The sequence below is a fragment of the Motacilla alba genome, chromosome Z (genome assembly GCF_015832195.1).
Source record: "Motacilla alba alba isolate MOTALB_02 chromosome Z, Motacilla_alba_V1.0_pri, whole genome shotgun sequence".
Lineage (NCBI taxonomy): Eukaryota > Metazoa > Chordata > Aves > Passeriformes > Motacillidae > Motacilla > Motacilla alba.
This window is the reverse complement of record NC_052046.1, coordinates 43,529,810-43,544,028: the sequence shown is the minus strand read 5'-3', so window position 1 is coordinate 43,544,028 and position 14,219 is coordinate 43,529,810. Positions and strand designations below refer to the sequence as shown.

The following is a 14,219-nucleotide window of genomic DNA, read 5'->3' as shown; positions in this document are numbered from 1 at the left end:
TATTGACCATTCTATCAGCTGCTCCTCTCTTTTGCATAAAGTGCATTTGTTCCCCTAGACAGTACTGTGATATGTTTGTTGGAAAAGAATGAGGAAGCTCTTTACAGTGTTCCCAGACTTTTGAGGTCCAGTAGTGGTCGGTATTCCCAATGAGCACTGCGTCCAGGAGGCTGCCTGTTAGCCATGACAGATGACAACCTCCCCTCCTGGGAATCTGCCTCAGGTGTCCATCTGACAGATGGTCGTGTCTCCACCATGCAACACTTTGGTTGCCCACCTGCAGGCAACACATGGCTCTGTCTCACACGTCTGTGTCTGATGCCAAGCTGCTTTTTCTGGCTTATGCTGGTGAAGATCAGCAGAGCTCATGTGTTGGAGATGTATGAAAATTGCACAGACATGGCTTCTGGCCTTGAGTCTTCCTAGCGTTGCATCTGGTACTGCTACATCTGTAGTCTCACTACTCATTTCCTTGTGCTGCCTGATTCTGAGCTTCTCTAAATCTCTTTGCTGCTGGCCCACAGTAGCATTTAACATGTTCCGCACAAAGGTCTGCCACTCAAAACACAACTAGGGAGGACATTTGGGCAGACAGTCCTCCAGTGGGGCCTTCCCTCTGCTCTACCTACTCTGCCTGTGGATGACAATATTGTAAATCACAAGCCTTAACTAAAAACCAGTAACCTTGTGCCTTAATACTGTCTCAACCTGTGCTGCCTCAGTTTCTGGGAACTGGTTTGCTGAGACATTGGCACTGCTTTTGGCACTCACATACATGACCTACTCACCAAAAGATAAATATGAAAAACTCTTCTGGGCATTTTAGTGGAGGCAAAATGGAAGAATGGACTTTTCTGTGGCTGTGCACAATGTGTGACCCAATCAACATCTGGGATGGCACCAGGTCTAGTTGTAACTTTTCTTGTTATTTCATTTAGAAGGTCCCCCAACATTCAACAAGAGTTGGGCCAGCAAAACTTCCATTTTTATGTGGGCTCTTCCATGTCTGCTTGCAGGGGCACACCTACTGTAACCTCCTTCATGCTGACATGGTTCTTGTATCCCCCATCTCCCTTCTCAAGTACTTTCACAAACCTGGCAGCAGTACATTAGGCTCCCAGTACTGAATGTGTCAAACACGGCTGAGAATTGCAAAAGATGGCTCCAAAAGTTACTGAGTTGGAGAAAGGAAGGGTAAATAGTAAATTAAAAAGAGACAGAAGATGACTTTATAAATCAGGGATTTTGCTGAAGTCAGATTATTCACTGTGAGGTTGTAGCTGTCATGCTTAAGATAACAATGCAATGCACCTTCAGCCACAATATTTTCGTGGTTTGGATGGTCATAGAGTGTAACAGTGAATGCTAGCAGTCAGATGTCTTTTCTGTAGAAATGAAGTTTTTAGGTTCAGAATTCAGCTCTCCTCTTCAAATTTCCTTTCTTTTAACTCACCTTCTTTCTGATTAAAGAGCCAGTAGTAGCATCTATAAACACATTTACAACAGGAAATCTAAAAAAAAAAACCCAAACCACAAATTCTTCAAGAAGGTGTATCTCAGGAGTGACATTTAATTGACAGGCTGACAAAATAAACCATGCTTTTTCATACATCTGTCCATCAGTTGCTACACAATTGAACAACATTCGGGGGGATTACAGAAAATAATAGTTTTCTTCTACTTGTTCTTCTACAGTCATGACTGGGTGAATTAAGACAGTTATATTCTTGTCATTCTGCCTTTATCTCTAACATACACACTAATTAATTCCTATACTCTTTATTATGAGACGTCACAAAAGAGTGAAAGGCCAGTCAGTGACTTCAGAAACTGGGAGTCTTGCTTTGCTAGGATTGGTGATGTTCAGAGCAGAGACCGATGCATGGCAGACACTGAAAGCACAGCATTGACACTGTACAGTTAAATGTAGAGGTTCTTGTACGAGAGTAGGGCTTTGTATTCTTGGAGCCATTTGGTTTAATTTTAGTGGTGCCTTTTAAAGAAGAACCTTTCACCACAAAACTTACAGGAATATAAACAAATGAGGGACTTAAGGGTAAACCATCCACGTTTCATAGAAACCACTTGAGGAAAACATCTAAGTGTTTCAGGAGAAAGCACAATAGGATTGAGACCTGGTTACAAATCAGCAACCTCAGCCCCAAAGGACATGGCCCTTAATTTCAGGTTTGCACATGAGGAGTTGGGAAACAGAACACTGTTGCACAGCTGTTTGAAACAGGGTGCTCAGCTTTGCATAGGATTCATGGTATCCATCCTTCTCCTGCTGGAATATGCATCATTTAGGTTGGTCTTGGGTTTTAAAAGCACAAAACCTCAGATCAATCCAGTGCTGTCAAACTGGTTCTGTCTATGACAAGTAGCTAGTCAGGGACAAACCCTTCTCTGTTGGGTTTATGTCTGAGCCTGAGCAAGCAAGAGTATTCAGAGCAGAACCTGTGGACTAGGACCACTGTTAACCTGGTGAGATATGTGGCTTGGAAATCCTACTGAAGCTCATCAAGGTATTGGTACTCACTATCAGGAAGTAAAGGGGACTTTGATCACATGGAAAAGTAAGTGGCAGATCAAACTAATTTGAAAAGATTTTAGAAGCACTAAGTTTTCAAATATGTATGCCTCACATGGTAACCACATTCTAACATTAAGCCCATTTGTTTTCAAATATGATTAAATATTTAAGATCTGTCTGATTTCAAACATAAATGTAAACACATACTTCATTGTTCTGGCAGCCTCTGTGGCTGGGTGCTGATGAGGTGGTGAGCAGAGGCGTTATGTTAGAGTGGAGAAATAGAAGATAAATTTCTGAACCAAAAATGAAACAAGAACAAAAGTGGATAAAAAGCAGTGGATTGAGTTATGTTTCTGCTATTAGTGGCTGGATAAAGAGTCCTACAGTCCCAAACACACACAGGATTATAAATACCCAGAGAAATACTCTGTCTATCACCATAGCTACGTATTTCCAATCATCTTCCACCTGCAAGAGAATAAAAAAAGAGAAGGATAAGCTACATGTACTGTTACATACAATTGTGAGTTGACATTATGCAGTAGAAATGCCCTTTGTGCTTTTGAATGTAAGGAAGAACACACACGCAAGTCAGGAATGTTGCTTTTCATGCTTATAGTTGCTGCAGTTTTCATGTCCCTTCAGAAGGGGCTGATTTTCAAATGGTATTTTGCCACTTTTGGCTGAGAACATACAACACTGTCCTAGTCTGCTGAATTGTTCTAAATATTCGAGTCTGAGGGCAGCTCATCCGTGGTTTTGATGCTGATATTAACAAACAGGACCTGATCATGTGGTGGGTGCAGAGTGGGATGGTTTAACAGCAGGCACAGCCACCATAGATAGCTGCACATCAATAAACCCTGTTGAAGGATTTATCCTGACAGGCCACACAAGATGCAGTTTGCTATTCTGGTCTGATTTGAAACATTGTCTTGCCAATCAAGCCCCACTGATTTCAGGAAACTGGACACATCGACACAGGGACTATGGCAAAGCAAGGGTTCCAGCAAACTGCAGTGTTTTGTGTTAAGCAGGACAGAGTGGATTTTGTATGGCTGAGAGACAGACCTTAGAACCACATTCAATGAAGTTGTTGTCCTTTAAACTGTACTGCACAAGAAACAATGCATCAGAACATTCACACATATAGACTAGTGACTAGTTAAGAGCTCTCTGCTGATGGATCTTCCACTTTTTTCCCCAATTTTATTATATTTGCCTCCAAGAAAATACTGGCTTTAGGATTTTGATCAATTTGAGGGTGAGGAATACAGCAGGAAGTACTGGAGAGTAAAAGTAAAATTTTAATCAGGGTAAGTTTGAAGTTGTAGACTCTGATAATGGCAATTCAGCCCAGGTGAGAAACAGATAAATAAGGTAAGACTTTTCAAGTTTGTATTTCATTAAACCTATCCAACCTCCCAGGGCTACTGAGATGATAGCTATGATAGTCATTAGTGTTGGGTTGAGTGATTGGGATGTTATGAAAAAGAGGGTGGCCAGGATAGTAACATGACCATGGACAGAAACAGGCTGGTAGTCAGGGAAGAACCTTGGAGGACTTCTGAAAATCAGACATGGAAGCTGTACTTTGCATGAAACAACACTCAGGAAGAACTACAACAGCTGTAAATGATTATACAATTTTTAAAGGGCTTTTATTTATATAGGACTAACATAATACCCCCCATATTTCTTTGTATAGCTGGCTGAAGCAGAAGCAGCCCCCAGAATGATTTTTTCTCTGTGCTTGTCTGAGAACAAATACTGATTTTTTCCTGAAAAGGGGATTTTTTTTGTAAATGAAAAATTATGCTTTCCATCTCTAGTATGTTCTGAAAGGTAAGATCCAAAGCTGCTCATGAACATACTGGACTAAGAATAAAATTTCATGCAGCAGGAGAGATTTGCAAAATGGAAATCAGCAAAACTAGCAAAAGAGGATTTCTCCTGAGCTGTATAATCAGGACAGTAAGTTATTTTTCCATGACCGCATGGAAAACTTCTTTTTGGGAGACCATCAGAGAAGGCAGCTGAATCACTACATGGATATGTTTTATGCAGCTGGTGTGATAACAAAAGCAGGACTGAAATGTGTGGGTTAAGGAAAGCGCTAAGGCCATAGGTACTAAGTAGGGCTCAGCTCACTCCCTATCCTCCTCTATGGCAAAAGATTCCTGTCTTTTGCTTCAGGCTGGCGTGTGCTAAATTCTCACTCTGTGAATTCAGTCACCAGCTTAACTCTACTCCTTTATTCAGAAATTTCTAGATTTTGCTTTCAGATGAAACGTCTTCTGCAGGGCATAAAGAAAGGAGGAATAAAGGTGATCTTTAGGTTTCACTGACATTGTATGAATTTCAACAAGATATTCAGAAAGAAATAATTCATATCAACATTTCCCTTATAAAGTTGTTGTGATTTTCAATATAAATACAGCAGTATTTAGCTTTGAGATGGATTTTACCATCACAGAGCATCTAAAAAAAATCAAAACCAAAAGCAAAAATTCCACGACAGATCAAATATATATGTTTCAATAGGTTCTAAACACTTCTATAAATATCTTGAAGTGTCAGAAAATTTCTGCTCCTTATGAGTTCTTGGTGTCAGAAAATCCTTTTACAGCTTCTTTTAGTTTGTGTTTACACAGGAGGATATGGCCCCAGAATCCCATAAATTCCAATGAGCACCATTTTCTACGATAGCAATCCCAAATAAGGAAAAAATAATGACCTCACACAAACAACCCATTCGATGGTCTTCTTCCCCAGCAACTTGTCCTACTGCTTCTCTACCTTTTGGATTTCCTTTTTAGACCACATCCAGCCTTTGTGGACTCCTTTGACCTTCAGGACTCACTCCAAAGGGATTCTGTAAATCAATTTCCTAAACAGGCCAAAGTCTAGCTGCTGGTGATTCAGTTCTGCTGACACTCCTCATAATTCCCAACTAACTGAAAACTCCATCATTCTGTGGTCCCTGTGCCCACGGCCTCCAACTGTCACATCTGCCCCTAGTCCTTCTCTGTTCACAGATGATGATCCAGTGGGGCACCTTCCCTGGCTGGCTTGCTTCCTGTGTCATGACACTTCAAGAACCTCCTAGACTGATTTTTCTCTGCTGTGTTACACTTCCAGCAGCTACCTGGCAAGCTGAAGTCCCTCATTAAAACAGGGGCTGGTGATCATGATACTTCTTCCAGCCTCTTGTAGAATACATCATCTGCCTGTTCATCCTGCATAGGTGGTCTGTAACAGACTCCTACCAGACATGTGCTCTGCTGACCTAGCCCCTGATATCTCTACACACAGGCACTCCACCTGTCATCACCACTGATTTCAATACAATCAAAACAAGCCCTAAAGGGATGGTTACCTCCCTTACCTCTTTGGTTTCGTTTTGAGATCTCATGTTCTCTGCGATGAACTGGACGTTGCTAATGACATCCTTCACCTCTGGAGAGTATTCCAAGTGCTCTGCCATCCATCTCAGTGACTGATGGCTCAGCCGTCTTTTGGTGGTAGGGAGTTCAGTTGCCTGATCACAGTGACTGCACCGCTGCTCCTTATGCAATTTGGTATCTTTGTGTTTGCTGTGCTTTGACTTGCCCAACTTACTGTCTGATACTTTCTTGGTTTTTCTGAAGGTGTTTTTTTTCTGCTGCTCTAGTGGCCTCTGCATCAACAGGACTTTGGGGAGCAGGCCAAGAAAGACGGTTTTTACCCATTTGGGCATTGTGTGTGTCATTGGAGTCCTGTAATGTATATTGAGGACAAACACTGTGATGACAATTGACAGAGTCACAAATATCATTGTGAAGAGTAAATATTCACCAACCAGGGGAATTACTAAAGAGGTGGATGGAATTGTTTCTGTGATCACCAGTAAAAATACAGTCAAAGAAAGAAGCACTGAGATGCAAAGATTAACTTTCTCACCACAGTCAGATGGCAGGTAAAAAACTAAAACAGTCAGGAATGAGATGAAAAGACAGGGAATGATCAGATTTATGGTGTAGAACATTGGCAACCTTCGAATATAAAAAGAATATGTTATGTCTGTGTAGATCTCTTCACAGCAGTTATATTTGATATCATGTTTGTAGCCAGAAGCGTCAACTATTTCCCATTCACTATTTTCCCAAAAGTCATTCATATCTACTTTGGATCCAATGATCAGAAGATCAATTTTGGCTTTGTCATAGGTCCATGAGCCAAATTTGAGTGAACAGTTCTGATGATCAAATGGGAAAAAAGTAATATCCATAGGACAGGAGCTTTTAAAAATAGCTGGTGGGGTCCAGGTGATCATTCCGTCATAGCGAAGGAGGGCTTTGGTCTTGCTTTCAACTTGAAAATCTCCCACAGCACTGGAAAGACAAATGAGGCAAAACCAAAAAGATTACCATGAAAGTAAAATGTGATGGGTCGTTTTATAGGAGCTGCAAGGGGATATTTTTGAGAGAAAAATTCAAATGAATCAATAAAATGGGTAAAATGAATCATCATACTTATTATACAAGACAATATCTGGTTTCCAAATTTTATCTGCTGGTACCCGAACAAATTCAATGCCATCGTATTGTCGGGGATCCCATCGCAGTTTATAGTCATTCCAAATCTGAAAGAAGAATGGACAAGGATTATAAAAATTTAAATTATCAACAAATATCTGTTTCTCCGATCTTCATGTAAAATGACAGACTATAATAAAGTGTAGCATGTGGAGAAGGGGACAATGGTCCAAAAGACAGGAAGGCCATGACCTGGAGAAGCACTGGACATGTGTGAATACTGCTCCCATTGATTGCTACTCTTTTCTCTGTTACAGGATCAGATGCCAACTGCTATGACCTGCTGGCACACTGAGATCTCTCCTCTGTCTTGTGACATCAGTAGAGAGCCTTGTCTGAAAGGTTACCTCCCCACTGCCAAGAGAAAATAGGGACCTTGCTGCAGCATCCCACAGGTGAGAGGAGGACAGCACCAGAGGAGACCCAGCACCCCCCTTTTTGTCACCACCAGCACATGAACAGGCAGCTGCTGCCAGAAGACAGTATTGGTTCCACAGGAGTACTGACACACCAGGTCAGGGCAGCAAGGGATGCACAGCAGCTCTCTTGCATTGCTGTTTATTGCCCTTTCATGGGGCCATGCTCCACAGTCTCTCACCTATGGTAAGTATGGTATCTTTTACAGAAAACTTTGCATGGACCACAATCAGTGCCTGAAAAAAATGGTGCAAGTTAGCTATATTTTCTCAGCAATTTAGGTCCCCTAAGGATCCTTATCTATGTAAAAATACTCAAAACTATTAGGAGCAATGGAGGCATGTTCCTTTTTCTAATAAGTATTTTGGTGGGGATGACCCAGGACTGCAGAATGGCATATTTAAACACTCCATAAGGAGCACATCCAGCTCAATTTTCCAGAAGAAAACCAATCATCATGAAGTTGGAGAAGAATATATCCCATGATGTAACTTCTAGGTAAAAATAATAAAGGAATTACTTTTTCAATTGTGGAGCTTCTCCTTATTATTTTTTAAAAATCCTTGTTACAAAACAAAAACTTATTCTACAGATGTGATTTACAAGTAGCACACATTTCATCAATTCAATGCAAAATGCATGAGAAATGCAACGCAGTCACTTACGTGTCTTAGCCACAAATTTGTTTCCATAATCTGATTGACTTCATCCTATAAAGAAACACAGGCATAAACAGTTTTAGTATCCTGAGATGGCCAAAAACTTAGCCCATAAAACAGGAAAGTAGAATTTCACATTAACTGATAGCAGATTTTTTTCTAGCATCTTTCAAAAGAGGTTTACACATTGTACATTGTTGTGTGAAACCCTACTGAAAAATTCCTTGAACTTTACTGAAAAATCATGCTCCATAAATATCAGATATTGCCAGGCATTTGAGTATCTGGAAAGCATACAACCTAGAATTGCTCTGACCTGTACCAAAAGATTACGGTTCTTCTTGTGGCTGTGTATTTTGTTGGATTCAGTGTTTTAAAAACTCTGATTACACAGTACTGAACCGGTCAAGATTCAAGGAAAATTACATCTGTATCACAGTGTTTTGAATTTCTATCAAAACTCTAGACCAGATGCACTTGGCCAGCACTAAATTAGGTAACTGTCATACAGAGACCTTCTTTTTACAGTCACTTATTGCAATTGCCAATCAGTCATGAATCAGAAAGGTGATGCTTTGCTTCTTCCACATTGCCTCTGTCCTGCCCAGCATGTTTGCCCCACACCCATTTGCATTCCAAAACATGCAACATTCATCCCCACCTCCATGCTTTAAAACACCACTCTTCCACTTGCCACACTTTTCCCTTACGTCATTTGAAACAAATAGATTGAAAAAAAAGAATGAAAAAAAGGAGAAGATTTTTCCCCTCAGGACTACTGGGAAATGACAGTAGCCCCAAAGGAGAACTGGTCACATACTACACACAATGTGGACACACTAGGTGTCTCTAGAGTGAGCTAGCCCTATGAAGAGTGGGCTCGAACATTTAGTGCTTCTGCCCTGGGCTTGGGAGGCTGCCATCTGAAGCAGAGGGGTTTGATGGTACAGAGTAAGGAAAATAATCTGTGCCATTCAAACCACTTCTTCAAGCAACGGGAACAACTTATCTGACTGAAAGAACAGCAAAGGTCTCAGCACATGCATTTAGACACACATGAAATGAAAGCTAGGGGAGTTGTGGGTGTTTGCAGCCATCACAATTACATCTCCTGCTTCAGTGATTTGCATGTGCTTACAACCATCCCTAAAGCTCAGCAGTATTGTGTAGTGAGTCTTACCACATTTGTAAGCTGGGTAATGGCCAGTTCAAAATACACCGTGACAGGATCAGACACATTTTCCACTGGCCGAATGAACTGGTTATACTGGGAGAAGAGTTTGTGAAATAATCGTTCCTCTGATTCGCAGGCTGTGGTATCTGTATTGGTGAAGATAAAGAACAGCTAAGCCAGAGAGAAGAAAAAGGGGGAAGAAGGTGCTGGATAACATCCTAGTCTGTGCTATATTTCTGGACCTTGTCCTTGTGACCATATTCAAAGCCACCAGAGCACAGAGAGGAGAGGTTACCAGTATGGTGTCAGTTGAAAGCATTCCTCCTGCAGAATGTTGGCTACTCCTTGTTTCCTCAAATAGTAAGGTAATGGCTTCAGTGGTTTTCTCTCCTAAGCTGGATTTAGCCTATGAACCTCCATTTAGCCCACCCTGGTATCACACCAAAGTAAGGTGGTGTGAAATACAAGAAGTAGAAATGTGACTAGTAGAGATTTAATCTTTGTGAGTCTTCCTGGTAAAACTGGGTGTTTATGAAAAGCATTGCTACTTAGAAATAAAAAGCTTGAGGCTGCAACCACTGTATCAAAATCTCTATCAGGTGATTAGGTGACTACAATGATGCCTCCTAATCTTAAACATGATGACTGCATTTTATCCTCACAATTGATATTTCCACTCTTTAGATAGCACAATTTTTCTTTGCAGAAAGTTCATTTATTAAGTTCTAAGAACAAGAAAAAAGTGGGAATATTAACATTTCTCATAGAATAACATGCATCTACGTAATACAGAACTGTTCTTTGGGAACAAGCAGATCACAGCTGTAACCCCTCATTAATGAAGAACAGACCAGATGGCTTAGAAGAACCAAGGTATGTGACAGGCACTGAGCTGACTCGCTGCAGAGTTAAGAAGAATGTTCCTAACCTGTTACACATAGTCCAAACCTGAAACAGTTATTTTCACAGTGTAAAAGGCTATACACTTTGATTTCAAAAGAAAAATATTAAATTTTATTAGCTCTGGCAACAACAGCTCAGAAGAACAATTTTCTTGAATAACTTTGCTATTACAATGCATTACTGTTATTCAGCACCTAAAATAAAAACACTTTACAAGCTCAAGATTTAGAACTTCTGTCTCATGCTGTGCACAGCTCTGTTATCAAAGCTATATGATGATCCCAAAGATATTACTGATACAACTGAGGAAAAATTTGTTTTCAGACTCATTGTCATAAGTTTTTTGCATTAGTCCCAGATTGCACTAGAACACATGACACAAGTAACCAAGATAAGCCTTTATGATTGCAAATATTAAACATAAGAAGGGGTTTGTGCCAGGCAGCATGGTCTCTGGCACATAAATTTGCAATTTACATATCCTTCAGTGAACACAAGGGCCTGTGGATGTGCAGATGTCCTGCAGGGAGACACTTGGTCTCAGTATGCTGCACTTTCACGATTAGACTGTCCTTCCTCTGTTCTTGAGAAAGAGATTTCACCTCTAAGGTGATACAAAGCATCCTGAAATTGCAGGGGATTATCATGACTGCAAGATGAAATACTGGCTACTGGTCATTTACATGTATGGAAAGAAAATTCTAGTAAAAATTCAAAAACTTGATGTGTTATTTCATCCTTTCTGCATCAATCAGAGAAGACACATGAATGTTTGGATTCTTTTATATCATGTATTGTTTCATTCAAAAAAGAACTAAAATTTTTCTTTTCAGATTTCGTCATCACCACCCATAGCACTGTGATTAGAAGCACACTACTGTGGGAACATGAAGTCTCATGACTAAAGTAAGTGCATCTAAAACCATGTTTCATTTGAAATTTTCCTGCTGGCTTCTTAATAGACACAAGCTTTAAAATAAAGTAACAAAACCAGACAAGTATTTAGGCTTTATCCCATGGTGCTGCTTTAAAACAGTTTCTTATGCCTTGCTAAGACAAGCAGTATATTTAATACACATCTTGGTCATCTGCAGAAGCAAGACTTTCAAAATAAATGTGTCCTAAAAGCAAAAAATCCTGCTAAACTCTGTGAAAGTTGTGAACAGAAATGACCACAGCATATTTAAAACACAGATCACAAACAATAGTGAACAATGATAGATAAAGTTCTAACTTTTGAACGTGTGAGTACTGACTATGCACATCCATAGCCTGCATTATTTAAGCACTTGCAAATTCAAGCACCAAATGAAACTACTAGGAACCCTAATCCATTTCCATTGTTTTCTAGAAACAGCTCTTCCATTAGTTATCAAACAAAAATGAAGAGTTATACATTGGAAAACTAGTATTGCTTTAGCTCTTTTCAAATACTGTTGAAATGTTACAGATTTCAGGTTAGAAATAGCTGGTGGAAGCTTTACATTGAATTCATTTAAGAAAACAGAAGTAGTAACTAGAAAATATTCTAGAAACTGGTATCAAAGAGAGCCTACCTTTAATCAAGGATGTGAACATGAATGCCCACACACAGAAAGCAGGGCAACACCAACATAGCCACGTCTCAGGATGCATTGCTAGCAGCAGAGCAGAGCTTCCTTTTGAAAACAGAGGTTTGGAGGAAGGAACAAGAGGCAAGAAGACATATAACCCTCCTGATGGTAAGTAGGCAGTAGAAGGATGGATTTCTGTTTTGCATCTGCAGCAAACTCTGCAGCCTGCTGAGCAGAGCAAAGCCTTGCAGAGTTGCTTTCACTACCACTAGGCAAGGGGAGCTTATGCCGCGCAGAGCGAAGGGAGTCAGGCAGCATACTATCAGGTGACTTCACATCTCCAGTCACCCGCACCCCTGCCTCGGGGAATGTGTAAGAGTGGAGGAGAGAGAGGGAAGGCAAGACACAGGACAGCCATCATGGAGCAGGGGGAGCATTCTCAGCCCCTCACGCAAGGGTTAAGAATTCTCATCGTGCTGAAGCAGTTGCTTAAGCTACTGTCTGACGATCACCTGAATGAGTCTGTCACAATACCACAACATGCAGAGGTGAAACAGCTTCAGTTTCTTAGCTGAGGACTGATTCTTCAGGTGATAGAAATGGATGTTACATGGTTTTAACATGTCTACCAGAAACCATACGAACCTTGAAATAAGCACAGTATCAAGTGATAGAATTGCTTGACAGTATTCTCAGTGAATAAATCCAAGGCAAGTAGGCTTATTATTGCCATCTGACAGGAGCAACTAAGCATGCTAAGTTCTTTCCTGACAGTCCAGTCAGCTTACAACATCAATTCTTCTAACTCTTTTTTCCTTGTGTGTGCAGTCTCCATGCCAGTATCCTAGTGCGAAAATGGAGGAGCAGAATAAAGAAAAAAACCTACCAGGTGCTGTTACAGGCCAAGCTGTCTGCAACAGTGTTACTCTTAATCACAGAAGTTAAAAAAAACTGATCTCACAATCCTTTAGAGGTTGATGCATGTTCCCTCCTCAGGTGTTCAGTACACATGTCCTTGAAACAGCAATGCCTGAAAAGAATATGTAGGAAAAGGATCTGAGAAACTGAGGGTCCTGTTTCTCAGGAAGGGTGAAAGGGACCACAGGTTACTTGGTGCCATCCAGCCTCCCAGAAAGCAGCTCGGACAGGGAATCTCCTTTATGTGTGCTCAATCCAGCATGAACAAGTCCGAGTGACTGGATGAATGATCTGATCAAAACAGAAATGCTGCTGCATTTTGAGGCACTTACATTGTTGTATAAGTGTAGAGAGAAGAAGAAAAAAAAAAGCCAGAAAATGAAAAAAGGATGCCCTTCATACTACAAAATACAGAGGCCAAGCTGCAGTGCAGAATAAGAAAGTAGTTTGTCATTTATACATATTGTTGAAGTATGGATAGAAAGGAAGAGGACTGTCTGGAAGAAAAAGACTTAGGAATGAGTTGACTGCATAAGAAGTGGACCATGTGGATCCCTGAAGTGGCTGCCCATGACAAAGTTTGAGGGATGAAAAGTAAATCTTTAAAGATTACAGGCACCAGCCTTACTCCAGAGCACATTAGAGAGAGGGAGCCTTCTGCAGAGAGATGAGAAAGCAAAAGAAACAAAACTATGAGTGTTTGGAAGTCTGGGAGTAATTTTGCCCTCTCAAAAGCAACAGTGGAAGTATAGATCACAAGGCATGGCTATGAGGCATCTCTAAGCTGAAATTAGATATAAATTCTCCTTGCAAATTATTTTAAGATGAAAAAGTGGGTTTCAGCATGGTGATTTGTATTATAAGTTTCCATTCTGTGAACATTTTGCTAGGGAAAAAAAGTAAAAAAACCAAAATATTTCTGCTTTATGCCAAATTTTTCCAAGTTGCAATGCTTTTTAGAATAGTGTTAACAGTCCAGGTCCATAAACTTGCAGTTTCCTCACCTTAATGTATGAATTATGAAATGAAGTTCATAATTTCTTCTTGAATTGATGTGCCTATGGTGCACTGTGGCTAACAGAATTACACAGCAATGTGGCATCACAGGATGCCTGTGGCTGGCTCTAGTCAAGGCATATGCACTCCTGTTTAAGTCCAGTGCTTCTAGAAGGATGACATATGGTGAGATAGATACAATTTGAAAACAATTTCACCCCAACTTAAAATGTTTTGATGTTTTCAAACTTTTTGCTCTTTGCAAAAATGTAACAGGCCAGGGAATCAGGTGGGAGAAGTTAACAGATCAGCACATGCATGTCTGCAGACTGAAAAGCCTTCAGAGGTGAGGGTAACGAGTGTGCTTCCCCTCCAGAGAGAAGGAGAGCAGTGCAAGGCCAGCTGGCAAAGATGATCCCTGCTGCCACATTTGAGGGAAAGAACTGCTTTTTTAGGGGGAACAAGAGACTGGGGAAGCAGGCTGAA

At 40.6% G+C, this 14,219-nt stretch overlaps 1 protein-coding gene across 1 annotated transcript; it reads right to left on the bottom strand.

Moving 5' to 3' along the window:
- Positions 1 to 1,484: 1,484 nt before the first annotated feature.
- CHRNA6 (cholinergic receptor nicotinic alpha 6 subunit) lies at positions 1,485 to 12,306 on the bottom strand. The gene is made up of 6 exons (XM_038125075.1): positions 11,823 to 12,306; positions 9,370 to 9,509; positions 8,196 to 8,240; positions 7,051 to 7,160; positions 5,925 to 6,909; positions 1,485 to 3,004 (listed from the first exon to the last, which is right to left on the bottom strand). The coding sequence occupies exons 1-6, from the start codon at positions 11,899 to 11,901 to the stop codon at positions 2,882 to 2,884; spliced, it is 1,482 nt and encodes a 493-aa protein (XP_037981003.1). The 5' UTR covers positions 11,902 to 12,306; the 3' UTR covers positions 1,485 to 2,881.
- Between the last annotated feature and the right edge of the window lie 1,913 nt (positions 12,307 to 14,219).